We start from the raw sequence: 25,098 nt of genomic DNA on the forward strand, positions 1-25,098 counted from the left end.
TAGAACTTTGCTTAGCTAGAATGGATGCAGATATCGCAAAAGCACTGCCACTGACCACAAAGGGAGGGTGTCAGAGCCAGCAGTAGATGAGACAGCAATTTACTTGTACTCGGATACTGTATTTCCCGATGTGGGGCTTGATTATAGCTCCCGTTGGGTTTGGAAACGGAGATGGATGGGGGTGAAATTTTGACCCTGCAGGACCTGGAATTTTCCAGTCAGCCTCCAGATCCCAGGGGACAGCTCACCTGCCTGGAGACGGTGTCCAGGCGGCAGTCCAGGAGACCGGCAGTTCAGGCAGGCCAAGAGGCCCTCTTTGCTTGAGAGGTCAGCAGTAGCCACCGGCTGCCCTGCAGAGGGGTTCCCCTACCTCCCCCACCGCACAGCAATGGCCTGGTTGCAAAAGCAATCTTTAAATTTTAAAGGAGTTGGAGATGGTTGGCCTCCATGTTGGGGGTGCCCTCTCCCGCACTTCCCTTCCATGCCATCCTGCTGCTGCCTTCAAGCTGGAAGGCCTTCTATTGGCCCTCTAGCTTCGAGAGCCCAACCACCATTCTTCATTGGATGGCAAGCACGCCTCTGTCCACTAATTGGTCAGTTTCGGGAAAATGCCAGTGAGTGACTGCTCCCCACACACTGTGGCCTTCTGGCTCACATTTGAACTGGTTATTGGGGTTCAAAAGCTCACAGGGTACACCTGGCCCCTGGCCACCTCTACATTGGAGAGATTAAATGCAGAATGGATGACCCTTTGCTGGCTACTCCACTCAGTCCGTTGGTGTGACTCTGAACTCCCTGTCACTGGCCACTTGAACTCTCTATCCAACCACCTCTTGAACTCTGTGTCCTTGGCTTCCTACGCTGTTCCAGCGAAACAGAACACTATAGCTCAAGGGGCCACACCTCACCTTTCAACAAGACTCTTTACTGCCCTCTGGTCTTTACATTGACTTTGGCAACTTCAGGGTTTAACTGGAACTCCCAATTTGAGTTACAGTAGGCTTTGGGAATATAGAATGGAAGCTTTTCTGGGAGTATGGCAGGGAGCAGGTTGGTGCTTGAATAGGGAACCCCTCAGTATAGGATAGTCTGCAGCTCCATATCAACCTGCCATCTTCTTTCACAAGACTCCTAAACCACTGCAGTCTGTCTCGTTTAATAGTTGCTCATGTTTCCCTCTGCACTAATCTGCCCTGCTTTAAAAATTAACACATTCACTGGCTCTTGTCTATGGGTATTATTTCTCTAATTTCTCTCACCTTGCTTCCTTTTGTCTGTATCACGTCTGTCATTTCACCATTTCCCTGCCCCTCCCCCATTCTCCCGCTAATCACTTTATAATTCATCCTTTTTCGTGTGTGGTCTTTCTCCTCCCCCCTCTCACTTGATCTGTTCCATTTTACAAACCCCTCTTCTGGAATATCTTCCCAACCTGAGGAAGCACTAACATTTTGACTTTCTCCACCAGCGCTAAATGTCAACAGCATTTTCTGTCTACCAGCAGAAATTACATCCGATCTGTCAGGCTGCATGTGTTAAAACCTTTAAACCTGCTGCATCAGCCATCAAAGTGAATCATTTCAACAGCTATCCACCTTCTTGCAGACTATCTATTTTCCATATTAACAATTAACAGGTAAATTCTATCCCCTCAGTGTTCCTACTGTTAAACTGAACGTGAAGGGAGTGTGGATCAGAGAAAGTACTTCAACACTGTATCCCTAATAAGACTACAATAAAAAGAAGCAGGAATAGAGTATACAGACTCTTATGCTTGCTCTACCATTCAATAACATCATGGCTGATTCTCAATTTTAACTTCACCCCCCACTAAGGCCATTTGTCACTTTCCAGAGTGGTTACCCTGATCCGTCCATTATCACATTCTGCTTTCCACTCCTAATGTCACCACTATCTCCTCCTTTAGCCAGTACCACCACTATTAACAACCCTTTGACCTTTTGTCTATGACATCTTTTGTAATCTCTCCTTTGCTTCCACCTATCGCTGGCCTTTTATCCAGCTTCACCTGTCCCACCGTCCTTAAACAGTATAAATTTCACCACATTTCTACTTCTCTTTAGCTCTGAAGAAGAGTCATGCAGACTCAAAATGTCTTTCTCTCCATAGATGCTGTCAGACCTGCTGAGTTTTTCCAGCAATTTTTTGTTTTTGTTTCAACTTCACTTTCCTGCCCTACCCCCATTTCCCTCAACTGCCTAAAAACCTATCAATCTCAGTCTTCAATATACTTAACAAATGAGCATCAACAGCTGTCTGTGATAAAAAAAAACTCCTAAGCTTCACAACCCACTGAGTGAAGAAATTCCCCTTCATCTTTATCCAAAATGGCGATCCCTTATCCTGAGACTATGACCCTTAATTCTAGACTCTCCAGCTAGAGGAGACAACCTCTCAGCATGTACCCTATCCACCCTTTATATATTTCAATGGGATCACCTCTCATTCATCCAAACTCCAGACAATATAAGCCGCTTTTACTCAATCCCTCCTGATAGGACACTCAGACGTATTCTTTCTTTGAGCACGTCACATAGCTGCTAAGATAGGGAGCCCTGAGATTTGCTCTGGTGAAATCTCCATTTCAACCTTGGTCGTCTTAAACATAGGAAATAAACTAGAAATTGCCCTTTACCATCTCATCTTATCTGAGCCTAAAACTTCTCTGGGGTTGAGATTACTCTCTGATGTTGTCAGGCACATCTTTTGATGAGTTTTGCTGATGGTCATTTTGCATATTGGCTCGTGCTTCCCTAGAGCCACACACATGCCAGCCCACTGCATTCAAAAAGGCTGACGCAGGCCCAAAAGAGCCGACAGCTTGAAAAACAGTGTACGACTGGGGAAAAAAAAAGCCCTGAATAAAGGCTTATGCCAAAGCCACTGCTTAAGGCGATTGTATAAATCAAATTCCTTCTTATTCCATTGGATTTTTATTCATGTTTTGAGATCATATTCTGCAATTCAGTTTGCTTTTTAATGAAAACTTAAACCCAGTGGTCTCACATATGACATATGGAAATAAATGATGCGTGATGCGAGCATAGTGAGACATGGACCTGCCTTGAAAACCTAACAGCTCATCTTTTATAATATATATAATAAATAGTTTGAGTATTGTTGAAAACAGAGACATGCTGTCAAAGCTTTTTGTTTTGTACTCATCAGGACAGTTAACAAGAATACCAATGATAAAGGGACTAACAATTTATACTGCAAGAGAAGAGAATATTGATTGGTTGGCAAGAGCACTTGCCAATGTCAGGGGCATTGCCATGGAGAATGCACCAGGGAACAGTTAACTGCCAAGCTTTTGTTCAACTTAAAACCAGGCAGGTCGATTCCGATTGGTTAAGGCATTGCCATGAGGAATGAACTAAGGAATGGCTGTCCCCCAAGCTTTTTAGTTGAAAAATAAATAATTATAAATATATAGTATAAAACTCTGATGGTGCTAAGTTTAATTCTTAGGGACGTCTGGGAGATGCTCCCCAGAAATGTTTGATTCTTGCTACTTTTTAAAAGTGCATTTTCCACATAGTTTGGCATGTTCTTATTTTCATCCCAGTGAATCAATCTACCCCTCTATCCATTCCTATCTTTGAAATGTATATCTTTGATCACCTATTATAAAGAAAAGGCACATGCAAGATGCTCCAGGACAAATTTCTATTTGCCAATCAGGGTGGTAAGAGGAGACCCAGAGAAGGTCTCTGCCCTCTTTGGCAATGTTCAGCTGAAACTAGCCAGGCATTTTGCCCACTATTTCTGTGGGTACCTCATTATCAAGATCAACCCCCTTACTCCACATTCTTCTTCCTGATCTGAACTTAATTATTTCTGCACACCTATTTTCAATTTCTTTGTATTAGCTTATACCTGTCTATAAGCTTAAAAAGATTAAGCAAGGCTCTTAATTTAAAACTAGATCGATGAATTATAGGAATAAATATTTCTCGACATTCACATTAAAAGTTCTTGTGAAACAATTTCCAAATGTGTGCACTTTGGGTCCCTATTATTTAAGCTCTGTTAGTTAGCATATGGTTACATAACCACACCTTTTGAGTGGGTGTAAAAGATCTCATGGAGTCATCCCTAGCGCCCTGACCGATATTTATTCCTCAATCAACATGACAAGAAATAGATTATCTGGTCATTAGCACATTGCTGTTTATGGGAGCTTGCTGTGCATAAATCACCAGTGTATTTTCTACATTACAACAGTGACTACACTTCAAAAGTATTTCATTAGCTGTAACGCACTTTTGGATGTCCTTGAAAGGTGCTATATAAATGCAAGTCTTTCTTTCATGGTATTGCTGATGATTGGTAACCCTGCAGGATGTTAGAGTGGCTGGAGGTCCATATTTTTCCTATTCTCAAAGTGCCTTGTGGGCATAAATATTTAAAAATTGCCTACCTTGGCATAGTCCCAGATTGATGGGTCAGTTATATCACAGATTTCATTCTTGGAAGTGCGATTGAGAGCTGGGAGCCCAGCATTGTGCTGCCAACTTACTTTACTTTGCAGTAGAGTTCTAGCCAACTTTCAAAGGCTAGTTCATTCCTGATGAGAGTTGATAGAAGGAGTTAGCTCTCTGGCGACGTTAACATTCACGTGCAGCACAATAGGCGACGCAACTTTAGAAACTTGAATATGCACCTGTCCCTAGTTCTGCTGTACCCATTTGAGCTGGTTTCACAGCTCTTGCTTTTAAAGAGGTCTGCAGTCAAACTAACAGTATAGTAATATTAGTTTATAGGAGTCCAGTGCTATGACTGGCAATATCCCCTCTTCTCAGCACCGACCATCATCAGTGGCTTTCTTTGGGCACAGAATCAGTGTTGGTAAATGCAGTGTCGAGACCTATATGTTGTGTTGTCAATGCCAGTGAAGTGATTGTACGTTTTCACCAGTAGATTGAAAAAAATTTGCAGTTTACGTACAAACATGCGAATTCATATTATAAAACATATCCACGTTTATTAAACATATCTATGGCAAATCTATCAATGAGAGAGATTCCATGAACGCTGGTTTAATTACTGAAAGAATTTAAGCTAGGCAGTGCAGAAGCTTCTAGAAATGATAATTCGGGCCAAAATTAATTGTCACTTGGATAAATGCATGTTAATTATGAAAAGTTAGCACACTTTTGTTAAGATAATTGGCCAAAGAAGTAATGGTGACATGAGGAGAAACTCATGCAGCCGGTAGTTAGCTGGAAAGCGCTGCCTGAGATCCTGGTGGAGGCAGATTCAATTGAGGCATTCACGAGGGAATTGGATTGTTAACTGAGAAAGGAAGAAGGTGCAGGGTTACGGGGGGGAAGGCAGGGGAGTGGCACTCGGTAAATTGCTCCTCTGGAGAGCCAGCGCAGGCAAGACTGGCTGAATGGCCTCCTCTGTGCTGTGACCATTCTGTGATTTGGCTGGAAGTTACTACAATATATAACCAGCTCTGCATTTCTCTGAATACGAGAATCGCACTTTGTAAAGTTAAATAGGTCGTCCCTGCAACATGGCAAATTATTTGGCAATCACACTCCTAGAAGGAGCAGAAGAGGAAAAACAGGGATAATTCCACGTTAAGCTAACTGACATTTTATTGGAATCAAACTTTTGATTGGCCTATGGATAACAATAATCCAAACATCGCAGAAGATGACAGACGACTCAACCTAGCTTCCTAATGAACCAGCAGAGTATTGGGGGACCGTGCAGCGTACGCTATCATGCCTGTTAGGCACCTTCAGTATAAGCACATTACCCCAGCTGCTTTGGTCCAGTGGATTTAAGGAGTGAGCAGCTGATTTATACAGATCAGCCAGGGCTTGAGTTTGATGGCACTGAGCTAGTTAATCTCTGGGTGGCAGCAGGGAAGCTACAGTTGACCTCAGGAGACCTGTTAGAGTAGAGGAAATCAGTAGGGGTTCCCATTCCTGATCGCTGTCCAGCTAGCTCTGTTTGAAAAGAACATTGCAAACTGACCTTGAAGCTTTGTTTGGCTATCCTGTGTAAAAAAAAAGTTCCAATAAATGAGCGTATAAGGGAGTTTTGTTCGAATGCTTGACCTAAAGCAATTAGTAATACCAATAGGAATTTCAAACATCAGCACTTAAAAGATAAAAGGGGGAAAACAGAATGACTGAGCTATGATGTTCTATTCCATCACAAGCAACAGACACAAGGTCACCAATCTTGGAACCTCTGCACTGTCTCTGAACTGCTTTGTGCCCCATTATTTGCTGTAGTACTGGTTCTAATGTGGGATTTCTGCCTTACAGGGTGCTGGAAGCAAGATTAAGAAGTAACTTTACAAAGGGATATGGATAACTATGTGAAATAGAAAGATTTCAGAGCTATGGGGAGAGAGCAAAGGGTGAGGGGGTAAATTGTTTAGGCCTTTCAAAGAACCAGCACAGGCATGATGGGCTGAATGGCCTCCTTTTATGCTGCACGTCGATTAAATAAAGTTTTATAATGCCACAAACTGTCTACAACCAGTAATGCCTGAAAATTCCTCGAGGTTGCTGAACCTACAGAAGTGCAGTGGGGCAGGACTCCTGCCCGTCAGTCCACCCTGCCACTAGGATTATAATCATTGAAACTAAAAGGTGCGGGCACCTCCATCGATTCTGTCGCCCACCCCGGGCAACCCGTCCAGTGGGATCCAGATACTTGGATCAGCCTCAGTTTCCGCTTTCCTCTTCGTAATGGGACACTCTTTGGTAAAACAGCAGTGTGGGGCCTACCTCCCGACATCATGGGAGCATGCTACACATTGTCCGTTCATGAGGCAGACTCCTCCTGGGGGAAACGTGATCCAGAATCGTTGCTTTTTGTGTCGTGATTTAACGAAGAGCTGCCTTTACCTCCCATCAAAAGTTTGCACCACACTCTCATAGAATCAGTTGCTCAGTAGACGTTCAGCATCCTTCCCGAATCACACTATTTTCAAGCTGAAAACCAAGGTGTGTTTCAGGATCAACCATGTTTTGTGCCTTAATTATTGAGTATATCATTTAGTTCATTATTAAGTCATGTAGGCCAGAAGTTTTGAAGCTATACTGCACATGGCCTCCACACAGAGCCTCCCCCCACCCCCTTCCCCCTTAACCCCAGTCTAGCTGTATCATGGTCAGCTGTTTCAGTATTCCTGCTGCATCTAATCTTTCAGACATTTCACTCTATGGTAAAACTAATTAGTAGCCCAAATAATTTCAGTCAAGCACCAGCTAGGATAAAGTACTCTGCGTAAATATTACTGCACAAAAAGTGTGAACAGGGTCATGCTATAGTGAAGACAAAGTGGCAGGAATCTTCCATTCTGGAGTCTGGTGGTGAGCGTGGAATTGGGAGAAATTTCTGCTGGGAGGTGGGATGGCAGACCACACACAATCTTGCATTGTTCAGCTCATTAAATATGCATCCACAAGGAGGAGATTCCAGCAAGGTGGCCTTTTAATGAGCACGCATGACTTGCGAATACATGCGAAAAGGCTTCCTGACATTGTCCGCTGGGAATCTCGACCCACCTTTAACCCACCTTTAACCCGCTGAGAACTTAATTCCTAAAATTCGTCCCATCGCCAGGAAACTGATTTTTGGCCTCACACCAAATTAAGCTCCCCCGCCCACCAGGCTTCCCACTGCTGGAGGGACTAGAAGATTCCGCCCAGTGTAGCACATGGGCCTAAAGGAAGGAAGCCCATAAAGCTCTGGCTGAATTCAATGAAATAACATTTGCAGTAATTAAGTAAAGAGACGCATGAAAAGGACATAAGGGAAGAGTGTCTTCACCATGGGAGCTTTTGAAGAGTTTTAACTTCATTGAGTGGTTCACACTGCAAACATTTTCTTGGATCATTGGACATGACAGATTGTATGGTACTTGCAGATAGCTGTATTCAGGATCAAACTCTGTCCTATGGATTTGGGTAGCTCTGCACATGAGGAGGCTTAGACTGAACAGGAGAGGTGCAGGTGAAGGGCTTCAATTGATATGGGGCATTTTGAGCAGTAATTCATTGAAATCTATTGACACCAAGTTTCATTAAACATTGTGCTTTCTTGTTCCAGCGCTTGAACAGACAGAAGAGAAAAAGGAATGCTACTACAATCTAAATGATGCCCACTTCTGTGACAATGTCCTGACTTCCAATGTCACTAAACAGGAGTGTTGCTGCACCCTGGGAGCAGGCTGGGGTGATAACTGTGAAGTGTTCCCCTGTCCGATGTTTGGCACACGTAAGTTTGCTCCTGTAGAAATGTTATTGCACGTGTGTTTGATGGAGAAAGGAATTGAATGCAAACGTGTTAAAGCTATGAATGCTGCTCCCGCTGACAGTTCCTTATATGTTTGATGAGGCAACCGCCAAGTCACATTATTTACTATCCATGAGAAACGATGGACTTTACTCTGTGTGATACATCCATGAAGCTGAGGGTTACCACTGGGGTTGGGTTCAGTAATGAAGTCCCCATTTAGCACAGTTCTGACACTTACCTGAACCTGGGCATTAGTGAGCTAGCCTCACAACATAACAGGAGTTTGGATTATTAGCATAGCTTAATGTGACATGTTCCCCTGTCGGGGCTCTGGCTGTGTCTGTCTCAGTTCTACCATTTGGGCTGACTTAGCTATTGAAAGGGGGTGTGTGCATTATGCCCTGGGTATTTTCTTCTACACCAGGAATGAAAGGGACATGTGTCAGGGACAGAAGAGAGGGAGAAGGGCAGTGATGCACACATGTTTTATAGATTTGAAGATCACCTCTGCCTTGTGTGCCCTTCCTAAATGGCAGCAATGCAACTGAAGCATTGACTGTTCACACTGAGCTGGATAAATGATAGTTGGAGTGAAGGGCAGGCTAATAAGAAACTGCAAATGCCCAGTTACAGTGGTGTGCATTACATGTGAGTGCATATTTATTACACAGCTCTGGAGAGTGTTTTAAAACACCAGTTGGCCCTCTATATACCAAATACCACTTAGTTTTATAACACTGCCGTGGAGCATCTTGGGACATTTCATTATTTTGAAGATGCTGTATAAATATGTTGCTATTCACTGTTGTTGCCTAGTCAGCATGTGGGGCATATAGTGTTTTGAGAGCAGGAAAATTTGCATTGAAGAGGATAAAGCTGATATTGTCAAATATTTTTGCCAATTATAAGTGCACCTGTGACTGATTATCTGGCCACTGCAGATCACAAAGATCCCCTTCATCTACATAAACAAAATGCTGACATATGGATAATCTATGTTACATATACCATATAACTTGATGTATAAGATAACATTTTCTTCCAGTGGCCTCAGGCTTTATTTTTATTTAACCTTTTTCTATTTTATTCTTTAGCTGAATTCACTGCCATGTGCCCCGAGGGCAAAGGTTTCATTCCTAATGGAGACTCAGCCTATGGAATCAGCGGACAGAACTACAAAGGTCAGAACTGGGCCCATTCATTTCAAAAACGCACTTTGCACGACACCAGTAGGCCAGCATAGCAGGCATTCTTGGTTAAGATGTAGTCAACGTCAGTTTCAGTTTGGAACAAGGTAGAAACCGAAGCATTACAAATGCTGAATGCAGCCTGGGTAGGATTGTTTGGTTCAGCATTCCAAGAACATACACTGATAAAAGTGATGCATGCCATTGCAAATAATGCATGCTGTGGAAAGGTTGGGTTGGGTGCGTTGAAGCATGAGCAGTTCAGACAATCTAACTCAACTTATCCTTTTAAGGAGTCACCCCATGCCAATCCCAGACTTCCAGCTAGATACCTGTGCTCGGAGAATCGAGGGTGTGCACTGCTGTAGCCCATCCACCAACTTGCTTTCTCGAGAGCGGGATTGCAGAATTACCCCTCCGTTCCGTGTTCTGACCCCACTCTGATCATTGTCACCCCCACACCTCCTTCAGCGGCACAGAGCCTGCACCCCTTACGCCCTGTTAAATACAGAATCTGTTTACGAATGCTTCACTTGCATGCCCATGATTTGTGGTGGGGCTGCGGAGCAGTTGGCTCAGTTGGGTTACGCATGAGGCGTGTGGATTAGGTTAACGCCGGCCGAGGTAGACTCGGGACCTGTCGCCTGGCCCTACCCACAGTAAAATAATCACGGCACGTTGACATGGTTCAGCAAATAATCGCCAAGGAACCTGATTTCAGCAGAGAACTCGAGAAGAAGAAGGAAAATTGTTGCAGGTGGCAACCAAGTCCATCAATTCACACGTCTGAGCATGAAACACTTTCTCTTTCAAATCACATTGAGCCGGAGACTTTCAGGCCTGATAATCCCATCTCCTGGCTTTTGTCAGAAGAGCTTCACATGCACCCAGCAGGTAATTTCAAAATAATGGATCAGACTGATTCTTTTTTGATTGAATCCTTTGCCTGTTCTGTGGTTTAATTGCAGAGTGGTTTGTTACTGAGCTCATACCTCATTGTCTGCCAGTTTAAGGAACAGTTACTCGTGTGGCTGATTCCTAAACGGTGTTGGAACAGCAAGTCTTGACCCTGTTCATGAATATTTATCTCAGCCACGTGTGAAGGGCACGCTAAGCAAGACATAAACTGGGGTGGATTAAACTGTCCAGTTTGCAAACTGTATTTGCGGTCCCACCAACCTAAAATCGTTCCGCTGCATTGATGTACTAGAATTCGCCACAGATCAGAAAAAGAATTGAGCTTTCAGTCATTCTCCTGGACATTGAATCTGTCCCCCCCATTCCAATTTTACATTTAACTGGAAAGGTTTCCTCTCCTACAAGTTTCTCTTAAACATTTGTCTTTTGGGGATAGCGCCTTTACCCATGCTTAAAGTAGTAAGCTATGAAAATGGCAAAGCGAACAGGGAATTATAAAACCCAGACCACATCAGTCTAGACAGAGCTGATATATGCTTCACTAACAATAGGAATGAGCCCTGTTTGAGTCTATTCAAACATCCACTGTTTGGCTCAAATGGAATCCAGCTAGTCACTTGGATCAGAAATAATTCAGCTTCTCAGAAAAGCGCAATTGCGTATGTGGAGGAATTTACAACTCTGCTTCAGTGCGGTTAACATATTTTTAGATGCGCCAACAAAGCTTAGTTATTCGTGTGCAAATTTCTGTGCATGCATCATTGCAGCTTTTGGCAGCAGCTCATCGCTGGCTGATACAACAGGTGCAATTCTGCACATGCCATATATTTTCATCTGACTTGCAGGTCAGCTTATTTGGCAGTAGAAACCGCACTAGATTTGCTGCCTGGCCTGTACAAAGGAACTCATATCAGTGGCAGAAATACAAAATGTCGTGTTATTTATTCAGATTGGTGAGTCCACACTGTTCATTTTTGACCCCGAGATGAGCTTCCTACTGCATATTTGACCCATCACTAGAAACGCCTGTTTCCATCTCCGTAATATCACCTGACTTTACCTCTGCCTCAGCCCATCCTCTACTGAAGCCCTCATTCAGGCCTTTGTTAACTCTCGACTTGGCTATTCCAATGCACTGCTAGCTGTCCTCCTACATTTTACCTTCCATCGACTTGAGGTCATCCAAAACTCTGCTGCCAGTGTCCTTACTTGCACCAAGGCCTGTTCACCTCATTCCTGTGCTCTCTGACCTACAAATTTCATCCTTTTTTTCAAACCCCTCCCTGGCCTTGCCCCTCCCTATCTGTAATCTCCTTCAGCCTTACAACCCTTCGAGATATCTGTGCTCCTCCAACTCCGGTCTCTTGAGCATCCCTGATTTTATCCAACATTGGTGGCCATACCTTCAGTTGCCTAGGTCCCAACCTCTGGAATTCTCTCCCTACACCTCTGCCTCTCTACCTCACTTTCCTCCTTTAAAACTACCTCTTTGACCAAGCTTTTGGCCATCTGCTATAATATCACCTTCTGGGGCTTAGAGTCAAATTTTGATTAATAACACTGTACTAAAATGCCTTGGGATGCTTTATTATGTTAAAGGCACTACACAAATGTAAGTTGTTGTTACTGACATTCAGCACAGAATTTTTCACTTTGTTAGATATACCCAACTGGGGATTCTGTCTTGCCGATCTCAGCTGTACGCCTGTGGCATTGAGCTGAGGTTTAGGGGGTAATTTGGACGCTTGGTACAAATGTTAAACAAAAGTGATTCAACCACTCATTATGCACCTCTCCGGATCTTCGTCTCCATTGAAGCCCATAGGAATGAAAATCGGTTGTGATCTGCAATGTGGGGGCGATTCAAAACTTTAGGGTACCAGTTTCCATGATCACCCAAAGTCAAAATTACCTCCTTAGCCTAAGCTTTTCTACAGGAAGGCCAAAAGGAGACAGACATCCCCAGGCCGTTTGTCTTCCAGCACCTGTCCCAAAACTTCATTAATGAAAGCCCGGAAGCAGACCAGCTGCACGACATGCTTGGTCCTTGGAGACTAGCAACAGAGATGAGAGTAACTACATTTAGCTGGGATTATCACAATCTACCCTAACGTGCCTGTGCAAATGTTGTTTCAACAGGCCACTGAGCTTCAGTGGTCAAAAAATAGCATACACAAACTGCAAAAATCTAAAAATTCTGTTTGTTCTGAGGTGCATTCTTCCTGTTGCCATAGGTGCAAGCACATCACTCTATCCTGTTACAAGAGTTTGAGCTGCAGGGTAATAAGCTATTAGGTCAACAGGCCCATTTCATTTTGATAAACTAACCCCACTTACACACCTTACCACCCTCCGGCAATCTCTTTGTCCTTTAAATCTACCTAGTTGTCTCTTAAACCTACACTTGGTAATTTGTTGGTGATGTGTATAACTTGGGATGCCACAAGCAACAGAATTGTATGTAAAGAAACCTGCATTTAACACCAATGCATGTTGTGATATCAATCACATTATGAGTACAACTCAGATCTGAGGCAGTTGGCTTGTAAGAATACATTGATCGATTGATCTATCTATATATTTGTCTATCCTGTCAGTTGGCAAAATCTGTCTGATTGCAAGGAAGGAGGGAATGGGTGAAGAACACATTTGATACTGGAAAAAAAGAATTGCCTTTGAAATATGTTTTTCTTGAGTGTCAACTTTGGATGCACAATGAATCACAGAGGTACTTGCACAGTGATATATGCCAACTATCACATAGGTCAACATGCAAGCCAGCCCAACTTGTCCCATGTAGGATTCAAAAATTGGAAGCTTCCAACCGTATATTATTCTTTGGAAATTTTGTAGCAGAGATGCATTTTAATCTTTGTAAGAGTGTGCTGTCTGTCTGGTAATGTAACAACAGCATTGACCAAAATCTGACCTCATTGTACTCTGTGGAGTAATGTTTATCAGGGTCCCTGCCGATTCACATAGTTATCAATATTTGCCTATCACTGTAGGTGTGTAGTATATCTGCCTAAGGGTCGATCCTCTGCTCATTTCTCCACGCCTCGCGATCCTGTGCTTTCCCCTTCAATTGCTCCTAAGACCTCCCATTTACACTACAATGAACAATATGACTGGGGCAAAAAATACACCAGGTCATTTCCTGTTGCCTTCTACATGTGCTTAAAGGAAACACATGCCCTCTTCCTGAAGGGTCCTCCACTTGTAAGCAACCATTTTCAGCATGAAAGACCCATCCATGGCTCACTCAGGAAGTGAAGGTTAGTATTAGATTTAAATAAAGGGCTTACAATATTGCAAAAAACAAAGGCAACTCTGAAAATTGGGAGTGACTTCAAGTGAGAGGGTCACCAAAAAGTTAATAAGAGTAATAATAGAATATGAGAGTAACCTAGCCAGAAATATAAAAGCAGATTGTAAGAGCTTTTGTAAGTATATAAAAAGGAAGAGAGTAGCTAAAGTAAATATTGGTCCTTTAGAAGCAGAAACAGGAGAGATTATCATGGAGAATGAAGAAATGGCAGAAGCAAGAATAGAAAAGCAGAATATTTTTAAAAGGTGTGAAACTTGTGTTGATGTTCAGAGTGATTTGGGTGCGCTCATACAAGATGCACAGAAAGTTAGCATGCATGTGCAGCAAGCAATTAAGAAGGCAAGTGGCATGATGGCCTTTATTGCAAGGGGATAGGAGTATAAGAATAAAGAAGCCTTCCTGCAATTGTACAGTGTTTTGGTGAGACCACATCTGGAATACCACATACAGATTTGGATTTCCACATTTAAGAAAGGATATACTTGCATTGGAGGCGGTACAGCGAAGGTTCAGTAAATTAGACCCTGGGATGAGGGGCTTGTCCTATGATGAGAGGCTAAGTAAATTGAGCTTATATTGTATTATATTATATATAATATATTACTATATACTCTACATACATAATATATATTATCAAATGAAATGCACTGTGCAAGTGTGATGGAGGCAGACCATAAGACGTAGGAAGAGACATAGGCCATTTGGCCCATCAAGCCTTCTCTGAAGTCATGGCTGACCTGATAAACCTCAATTCCACTTTCCTGCCTTTTCTGACTGATTAGAAATCTATCTCAACCTTGAATATACTTAACGACCTAGCCTCTACAGACCTCTGTGGTAAAAAATTCCACAGATTCACTACCCTCTGAGAGACGAAATTCCTCCTCAGCTCTGTCTTAAATGGGCGACCCCTTACTCTGAGATTATGCCATCTGGCTTGAGACTCTCCCACAAGGGAAATAACCTCTCAGCATCTACCCTGTCAAGCCCCCTAAGAATCTTGTTGCCTTTCATTCTTCTAAACTCCAATGAGAACAGGCCCAGCCTACTCAACTTCTCCTCATAAGAAAATCCCTCCATAACCAGGATCAACCTAGTGAACCTTCTCTGGACTTCCTCCAGTGCCAGTATATCTTTTCTTAGGTTTACTGGGGAGGCAATGGTGTAGTGGTATTGCTGTTGGGCTAGTAACCCAGAGACCTAGGGTAATGCTCTGGGGACTCAGGTTTGAATCCCACCACAGCAGATGGTGGAATTTGAGTTCAATAAAAATCTGGAATTAAAAATCTAATGATGACCACAAAACCATTGTCAATTGTTGTAAAAACCCACCTGGTTCACTAATGTCCTTTAGGGAAGGAAACCTGCCATCCTTACCTGGTCTGGTCTACATGTGACTCCAGACCCACAGCAATGTGGTTGACTCTTAAATGCCCACTGAACAAGGGCAATTCGGGATGGATAGCAAATGCTTGCCTAGCTAGCGGCACCCATGGCCCATGAATGAATGAAAAAAAGATAAGGGGACCAAAACTGTTCTTGGTATTCTAGGTGTGGCCTAACAAATATAGTTTTAGCAAGACTTTCCTATTTTTATATTCCATTCCCTTTGAAATAATTCCATTTGCCTTCCTTATTACCTGCTGAACTTGTATGCTAGCTTTTTGTGATTCATGCATGAGGACCCCCAAATCCCTCTGTGCTGCAGCTTTCTGCAGCCTTTTTCAATTTAAGTAATAATCAGCTCCTCTATTCTTCCTGCCAAAGTGCATAACCTCACATTTTCCCACATTATATCCATCTGCCAAGTTTTTGGCCACTCATTTAACCTGCCTGTATCCCTCTTTGTGTCATCCTGACCACCTACCTTCCCACCTATTTTTGTGTCATCCACAAACTTGGCGATAGTACATTCACTTCCCTCATCCAAGTCATTGATATATATTGTAAATAATTGTGGCCCCAGCACTAATCCCTGTGGCATTCCACAAGTTACAGGTTACCATCCTGAAAAAGACCCCCATATCCCAACTCTCTATCTTCTATTAGATAGCTAATCCATACTACCCTCAACAGCATGGGCTCTTATCTTATTAAGTAGCCTTATGTGTGGTACCTTATCGAACGCCTTTTGGAAATCCAAATATATTACATCTACGGGTTTCCCTTTATCTATCCTGCTTGTTATCACCTCAAAGAATTCTAATAAATTTGTCGGGCATGATTTCCCTTTCATGAAGCCATGCCGACTCTGCTTGATTATATTATGTATTTCTAAATGCTTTGCTATTACATCCTTTATAATAGACTCTAACATTTTCCATTGACAGGTGTTAAGCTAACTGCCCTATAGTTACCTGTTTTTTGTCTCCCTCCCTTTTTGAATAAGGGTGTTACATTGGCAGTTTTCCAATCTTCTGGTACTTTTCCAGAATCTAAGGATTCCTGGAAGATTACTGCCAGTGCATCCACTATCTCTGTAGCTACTTCCTTTCATATCCTAGAAAGCAACCCATCAGGTCCAGGAGTCTTATCAGTCTTTAGCCGCATTAGTTTCCCTAGTACTTTTTATCTAGTGGCAATTGTTGCATTTATTTCCTCTCCCTGCTTTTGCCCCTTGATTATTTAGTATTTAGATTATTTAGTATTTTCTACTGTGAAGACTGATGCAAAGTAATTATTCAACTCCTCTGCCATTTCCTGGTTCCCCCATTATATTTCCCCAGCCTCATTCTCTAAGGGGCCTATGTTCAGTTTGGCCTCTCTCTTCCTTTTTATATATTTAAATAAGTGCTTACTGTCAGTTTTTATATTACTTGCTATTTATCCTCAAAGTTTATTTTCTCCCTCTTTATTATATTTTTGGTTAGCTTTTGTTGGTTTTTAAAACGTTCACAATCCTCTGGCTTACCACTAATCTTTGCCACATTGTATGTTTTTTCTTACAATTTGAGACTATCCTTCAGATTCAATTGAAGCACTCAAAAGGGAATTAGACTGTTATCTGAAAAGGAGGAATATGCTGGGTTATGGGGCGAAGGTGGGGAAATGGCACTGGTGAGTTGCTGATGCGGAGAACTGGTGCAGATATGATGGGCAAAATGGTTTCTTCCTGCGCCAAAATGATCCTGTGATATTCTCTAGAGTTTAGAAGAATGAGAAGCGACCTCAATGAAATCTACAAAATTCTGATGGGGTAGATGCTGAGAGATTGTTTCCACTGGTCAGGGAGCTTAAAATACTTGGTGGGCTGTGTGAGGGGGTGGAGGGGGTGGGGGGGGGGTGGTGGGGGCACAGTCTCAGGATAAGGGGCTGATCATTTAGGACTGAGATGTAGAGAAATTACTTCACTCAAAAGTTGCGAACGTTTGGAATCCTCTACCCCAGAGGGTTGTGGATGCTGCATTGTTAAATATATTTAAGACTGGGATAGACAGATTTTTGGCTTCTCAGGTAGCCAAGGGTTATGGGGAGCTGGCGGGAAAATGGAATTGAAGGCCAAGGTTGTATTGAATGGTGGAGCAGGCTCAACAGGCCATATGGTCAACTCCTGCTTCTACTTCTTGTGTTCTTGTGTTGTCCCTCAAGGTTCTCACTCTTCTGCCATCACTACCAAAAGTTTGCTTGTCTCAATGTTGGCTATGGTTCATAACACAGGGCATAGGACTCTACCTGTGCCTGGTGGAGACTTGCAAAAGGGCAGGGACCACAACCTTCTGAGGTCTCAAATGACCCTGTTACCTCATCCCTGTAGGTACCAGCCTTTAACTTGCCCCAGTGCCCCCTATACCAGTCCCGATTTGTCGCCATAGCCACCAATCCCTGAATTGGCCTCTCGTTATAGTTCCCCCATCCCAGGAGGCTACTTGTCACTATTGCTAACAATCCCATTCACAATGGGACACCTATCTAGTTTGCAAAAGGCCATTCTGCTCATCACCCCTCTGTCAGCTCTCAGAACATTTAATATTTCTCTTTCCATGTCTCTTTTGAAAACCACCATACATTCAACTTTCTTACATTTTCTTTGGAGGGTGTTCCGTGTTCTAGTACCCTCAGTGTACAATGATTTAGGGAAATGGTAGCATTGTGGTTATATAACTGGGCTGCTAACCCAGAGAGTTTGGCTAATGATCTGGAAACATGTGTAAAAATCCCACCATGGTAGGTAGGGAATTTAAAATAAGTTAATTATAAAGCTAGGATCAGTAATGTTGAAACTACTGGAATGTTGGAAAAGCCCACCTGGTTTGGTAAAGTGCTTCAGGGAAGGAAACCTGCTATCCTCACCCAGTCTGGCTTTTATATGATTTCAGATCCACAGCCAAGTGGTTAACTCATGATGCCCTCTGAAATGACCTAGCAAGTCACTCAGTCGCTCACCACCACCAGTAAAGATGGGCAATAAATGCTGGCCTTACCAATCATGCCCACATTCAATGAACAAAAAACAATTGTGCTAACATCTCCCTTTGTTTTTTTGTTGATGGTGTTAATGTTCTTCAGCCATCGACTCACCAATCAGTGGAAATAGTTTTCGACCCTTTACCTTACAAAGAACAAAGAACAAAGAAAAGCACATCACAGGAACAGGCCCTCCAAGCCTGCGCCGATCATATTGCCCGTCAACTAAAACATTTTGCACTTCCAGGGTCCGTATTTCAAAAACCCTTCAGACTATTACAAAACTTCTGGCAATTTTCCTCTTAGCATTATGAGCTTTAATAGTAGGACTGCCAGCTGTTAATCTTAAACCTGTGTACTCTAGTTTTGTGCTTAGATGGCTATTGTTATTAATTAAATATTAATTATGTTTGATTGTATGCATGCGGGGAGCATTAATTTGGGTTTCACTTGAGCACACATAAAGAGGCACTCATTGAAACGGTGGTGTGGTTGAGTTAGGAGGTATATGTTTATAATGTTTCACTCTGCAAATAAATATATGACTGAGTAAAGATTGGCTCCAGTACCATCCTTCACCAACTGGCTTTCTGAAATGGAACATCTGTAACATATACATCTGTACCTTTCAGTGGTGCATAGAACTGATGCTGGCTCCAGCATCATTGCCAAGGCAAGTGACAATATTGGGCAGGACTGATTGTGGGGGAGTGTTTCAGAACATGCTACGCCCTGCTTTGATTAGAATCAGATGTTAGTTTTGCGGTCTGTTTATTATATAAAAAAACATACTTTTTTTGTTCACAGATGCTGATGAATGTGTTTTATTTGGACAAGAGATTTGTAAGAATGGGTTTTGCCTGAACACACAGCCTGGTTATGAGTGTTACTGCAGACAAGGCTTGTATTATGATCCAGTCAAACTGCAGTGCCTTGGTAAGTTTGCTTCATAACCTATAGTCCCAGTAAAAACATAGCACAAACGCAACTATGTTGTTCAGATGAGACAGACTAAGGTACAGAGAGAGATGAAGAGCAAGGGGTTTTCACAAAAAAATCTAAGAGTGGCTAGTTTGAATGTGCACAGATATGAACAGGATGTGACTTGATAACATAAAAGCTACTGAAACAGGACAGGGGCTGGAGGTGATTTTAATATCCCGTCTGATGAAAACCAGGTGGGGAAGCAGTTAAAATGGAATGGATACTCCCTTCCTGTTTTTACATGCCTGATCCAAGAAACACCTGCCTAATAGGTGAGAGTTTCACATATTCATGCAAATCTAGGTCCTATACCTCTGTTGCTTGAACACTTCTCCCCACTGGCTATCCTGGAACCCCCTCCCCTCTGCTATGCCTCTTCCTCCCTCCACTCTGACCCCATATTGACCTTGGGCCTGGCAAATGACCTCTGGGCAGCCTGACCTTCCGTTGCTTCCTGCCGACTTTCCCAGCTGTTTTGCTCAGGAAATGGCCAACGTTAATGAAAGTCCACTTAATTTATATAGAATTTGTCTAATTGTCTTGCTGAGAAGACATCTGTTGTAGATTCTGCAAATATGAGTTTATTTTCCATAATTTAAAAGCGGCTTACTTCCAGAACCAAAGGGACAACAGCTTACATTTGAGGAAGGTCATGTGTAAAGTTGAATCCTACCCCCCATCACCGAGTGGCACCAGGACCTGATATAAGCCCATAGTTGTGTGCGCATGTTCAGTGTTATTGTTCTGACATCCCAACTTTTTTAGAATTGAATTTGTAAAGATAACAGCAGACGGAAAGCGAATTCTCAAAAAAATAGTTTTACGATTTGAAAAAAAGCAAGAGCGAGGAGCACAGATGACTTACTGCTTCCAGCAATGTAAGCAGTAACAATCAAGAGGTAAAAGGAAAAGCAATTTTATTATTCTTTAGTGTTATCAAATCTTCATTGCCTTTGCTTCAACTGTTCAGAGCCACAAAACCAAAGCATCTGAGACAATAACAGGGAATGCTAGGAGTGCATGGCAAGTGTAAAGAGAAAAGACAAATGGACTTTTTTGAGTGGTAAAAGGGTAAGGAATCCACAGCAGAACTGTTGTTTCATTTTACAGATATTGAGGAACCTACTAAGAGTTTTTCTGCTTCTTTTATCTGTAAAAAGCCAAGTTTGTCTTGTTTTGAACCCAGTTTCCCTTTGTTCCCCCGATGGCAATGGTTCACAATGGGACATGGTTGATTGGCACAGTTGGTTGGCAGCAGTTGCCTAGCATGGGCCCAAGTGTCCATTTCACACTGTGGACCAAGAGGGCAAAGTGCCATTGGGCTATTTGATCACAGTTGAACCCAGTGCTCCACCCTCACCTCCACATTTTCCTGGTTTCAGTGTTCAGGAAACCCAAAACTGGGAACCTTGGCTGAATCTTGTTGGTCCTCTGTTGCCCTGAAAGGTGAACTAGAAATTGACTTTCCATGTCTCTGTAGCTCAGCACCACACAGTGCAATTGCCTCTTGAGTCTATTGAGTCTATGAGCGAGTTTGCTTATTCGTAATTTATTCTGAATGGTGTGTGGGCATCGCTGGCAAGAGTGGCATTTATTACCCATTCCCAGTTGCCCTTGAGAAGGTTATGGTGAGGCTTCTTCTTGCACCTCTGTGGTCCATATGGTGAAGGCACTCTCACAGTGCTGTTAATCGGTAATCGGGGAGTTCCAGGATTTGACTCAGCAACAATGAAGGGATGACAACATATGCCCAAGTTGGAATGATGTGTGACTTGGAGGGGAACTTGGAGGTGGTGGTGTTCCCATACACCGGCTGCCCTTGTCCTGCTAGATGATGAAGGTCAGAGAATCATAGAATGGCTACAGCACAGAAGGAGGCCATTTGGCCCATCCTGCCCATGCTATCTGCGAGAGCAATTTAGCTAGTCTCCCTTCCCAGCCCATTTCCCTATAACCTTGCAATTTTTTTCTCTCTTCAGATGTTTATTTGATTTCCTATTGAAAGACATGAGCGAATCTGCCTCCACCACACACTCAGAGAGTGCGTTCCAGATCCTAACCACTCACTGTATAAAAAAATTTCTCAGGTCAACATTGCTTCATTTGACATTCACTGTAAATCAGTGTCCACTGATTCTCAACCCTTCTGGGAACAGATTTTTCCCTATCCAATCTGTCCAGACCCCTCATGATTTTGGATATCTTTATCAAATCTCCTATCAACTGTGTTTCCAAGGACAACAGCCCCAACTTCTCCAGCCAGAGCCACAAGAAGAATATTCCTTTCTCAGGACCTTAATGTAAGACTAAGAATCGGGACAATGCACACCAAGGATTGGAATTCTACAGGTTTCTCCCTCTCTTTCACCAAAACTTCAGTGGTGGGGGGAGGCAGTGGTATGGTGGCATTGTCACTGGATTAGTATTCCAGAGACCTCAGAATGGAAGTCCCTCATTCCTCGAACTATTCTTGTAAATTTTCTCTGCACCCTCTCCATACCCTTCAAGTTCTTCCTAATATGTGGTGCCGAGAATTGGACACAATACTTCAGTTGACACCAAACCAGTGTCTTATAAAGGTTCATCATAACTTCCTTACTTTTGTAGTTTATGCCTTGATTTATAAAGCCCAGGATCCAACATGCCTTATTGGCCACTTTCTCAACCTGGCCTGCTACCTTCAATGATGTAAAACAAAAACAGAATTACCTGGAAAAACTCAGCAGGTCTGGCAGCATCGGCGGAGAAGGAAAGAGTTGATGTTTCGAGTCCTCATGACCCTTCGACAGAACTTGAGTTCGAGTCCAAGCTTTAGAATATATAATGGAAAAAGGTGGGAAAAGGAAAATCTTTATAATTTATTGGAAAAAAAAGGAAGGGGGAAACAGAAAGGGGGTGGGGATGGGGGAGGGAGCTCACGACCTAAAGTTGTTGAATTCAATATTCAGTCCGGAAGGCTGTAAAGTCCCTAGTCGGAAGATGAGGTGTTGTTCCTCCAGTTTAACTCGAGTTCTGTCAAAGGGTCATGAGGACTCGAAACGTCAACTCTTTTCTTCTCCGCCGATGCTGCCAGACCTGCTGAGTTTTTCCAGGTAATTCTGTTTTTGTTTTGGATTTCCAGCATCCGCAGTTTTTTTGTTTTTACCTTCAATGATGTGTTTGTCTTATACTTCCAGGTATCTCTGTTCCTGAGCTTCTTTTAGAGTTGTGCCCTTTAGTTTATATTATCTCTCCTCGTTCTTTCTTCCAGGTTTGGGCGGTGCTTGTCGAGAAGCTGTGGCGAGTTGCTGCAGTGCTCCCCGTAGAGTCAGACTGTAACATTTAAATTATGTTTTATTCCTAGATATCGATGAATGTCAGGATGCAGCGAGCTGTATCAATGGGCAATGTATTAACACTGAGGGCTCATACAACTGTTTCTGCACACTCCCTATGCTCCTGGATGCTTCAGGGAAACGCTGCACTCAGCCTCTCGATTCTGATGGTACGTTCCCACTGAGGGACTGAACTGTTATGTTCTAAATGTTGCAGCACATGTGGTGTGAGGCTGAAATAAAATATACTGTAGCTTGTGCGCACATGTTGGGGTTGAAATTCTGTGGGGGCTCTCTGGACAGCAAAAGGTCCATGGAAATCCTGAAAACTGTGTTTACGCATTTTTCCAGAGTTTGTGCAGGTCTTTTTTTTTTAATTCGCTCGTGGGATGTGGGCATCGCTGGCTAGGCTAGTATTTATTGCCCATCCCTAATTGCCCTTGTTCAGGGGGCATTTTTAAGAGTCATTGCTGAGGGTCTGGAGTCACATGTAGGCCAGACCAGGTCAGCAGATTTCCTTCCCTAAAGGACATTAGCGAACCAGATGGGTTTTTACAACAATCGGCAATGGCTTCATTGTTATAATTAGATTTTTAATTCCAGATATTTATTGAATTCAAATTCCACCATCTGCCGTGGTGGGATTCAAACCAGAGCATTACCCCCTGGGTCTCTGGAATACTAATCCAGTGACAATGCCACCATACCACTGCCTCCCCCCACCACTGAAGTTTTGGTGAAAGAGAGGGAGAAACCTGTAGAATTCCAATCCTTGATGTGCATTGTCCAGATTCTTAGTCTTACATTAAGGTCCTGAGAAAGGAATATTCTTCTTGTGGCTCTGGCTGTATCTTTGGAGACAGGCAGATTCCTCAATTCCAGCTCTGTCCTGCTTGGTACAGGAAGTAGACAGTCTCATGTAGCATTGTAGTTGCCATGGTACTTTCTAATTCCAAATATGGGTAGGTTCAGCTGAGGCATCTCCTCCCTTTCCAGTTGAACTGTGGTGCTCTTTTATTCCGTTGGGCCATTATTTCTCACCCTCTATTATTCTCGCAGCAGTTATTGGCTGGCGTAGTACCCTAGTATACTCAAGCAGTAGTTAACTGGCAGAGTACCCCAGCAAATGTTCACATGTAATAATGATAAATATATAATACAAATGCTAATGAACAAATTATACATATCACGTCCAGTGCTAGTCTGTGAAATTGTTCCAAATGTTTTGCATAGTATATTGCAAAATCATTGTTAAAACGCCTTAAGTTGCTCAATAGTGCTTTAGTAATGTATAAACACTCAACATAAAAGGAAATTCTGACCAATATATATGAAAACTCAGTAAGTATAATGAAATCAATTCATTGGCAGCAACAAGCCTTCGGGCTGGATTTAATGCAGCAGCAGGAACCACAGCAACCGGACCCACCTTCCCTGGTCAAGCTGGAGGGCGGAAGGAGCTGAGGCGGGATTCCCGGCCACCGGCGGTGGGATGTCAATTAGGCTCATTAATGAGACAATTGACACCCGTTATCTCTGAACCCACCAAATTTAGTGATGGCGCAGGGATCGAAAAGGGGGCCTGCACACCTTTCCCACACCTCCCAAAGGCTGCCGGGCAAACCCTGTCGGGTCTTCCAGTGGCCTCCTGGGAAGAGGGGTGGTCCCACCTGGTCAGGCAGTCTGTGCCTGATCATGGAACCCGGCAGTCGGGAAGGGGGGGTGGGTGTCAGAGGTACTGAAATCAACCCCCCTCCCTTCGTCTCCTACCCTTTGCACCCCCACCGCATCCCCACACCCCACCGCCCCCCCCCACCCCCTGCAACCCTGCAGCTCCCACCCCCATATTGCCTTTACTCACCTGGGTTCCACGATAACCCTGGGTCTCTGGTGGGTACAGTACTGTCAGCTGCCACCCCTCTTGTTGGTGAGGCTGGCAGCTCTTGACGGGCAGGACTTCCACTGCCGGGGACACCAGTCACGGGGAAGGCCTGATGATGGCCGCTTAAGTCTGAAGGGCGCTTGATTCTGCTGGGCCTCCCCTGACAGGGGTTCTGACACGGGCTCCCCACTGGTTCTCTGGCCGACGGGCAAGAGCACCCCCCCCACCCCGCTCATATCGGGTTAATGTTTCAACCTCCATTTTATGATTTTTGGTTGTCAATAAATATTACCAACTTTCCAAAAAATAGGACCAAATGTATGTTATGTGGGAGAATTTACTGTTTACAATATTTAAACTTTCAGTATCTCATATAAACCCATCAGAGTTCTCTGCACCCTCTATGGCCACTGGCATTTCACCTGTGTGAGGAACACGAAACTATCAAAGTGTAAGGTCTACGGAATAATTTTATCACAGTACAGGACTGCGCTAGACCCTTACAGAGAGAAAGGAATGCAGACAACAAAAGAAGGACCCCTAAACGTCTCACCGCTTAAAATGAATCCGTTAAAGAGAATTGGATAAATACTCAAAATGGAATCATTATGGGGAAGGAGCAGGAGAGTGAGGCTAATTGGAAAGCTCTTTCATAGAACCTGGATGTTGGCCTCCTCCTGTTGCTGTGTGACTCTATGGTTTAATAAAGACAAGGCTGGATGTTTTCCTGGGTCTGTGCCAGATGGCCCAGGTTGTCTGGACATAAGATACAGGTAGTGTCTCGAA

The 25,098-nt window shown here is 43.3% G+C and overlaps 1 protein-coding gene across 5 annotated transcripts in view; it reads left to right on the top strand.

Moving 5' to 3' along the window:
* The window catches only part of ltbp1 (latent transforming growth factor beta binding protein 1), a 383,746-nt gene that overhangs the window by 305,305 nt on the left and 53,343 nt on the right, over window positions 1-25,098 (top strand). For all 5 annotated transcript variants that reach the window (XM_041215598.1, XM_041215616.1, XM_041215607.1 and 2 more), the window contains 4 exons: window positions 8,107-8,274; window positions 9,390-9,476; window positions 18,940-19,068; window positions 22,460-22,600. In XM_041215598.1, coding sequence (XP_041071532.1) covers window positions 8,107-8,274; window positions 9,390-9,476; window positions 18,940-19,068; window positions 22,460-22,600 — 525 coding nt within the window. The remainder of the gene's footprint in view (window positions 1-8,106; window positions 8,275-9,389; window positions 9,477-18,939; window positions 19,069-22,459; window positions 22,601-25,098) is intronic.

Source organism: Carcharodon carcharias, chromosome 2 (genome assembly GCF_017639515.1).
Source record: "Carcharodon carcharias isolate sCarCar2 chromosome 2, sCarCar2.pri, whole genome shotgun sequence".
NCBI lineage: Eukaryota > Metazoa > Chordata > Chondrichthyes > Lamniformes > Lamnidae > Carcharodon > Carcharodon carcharias.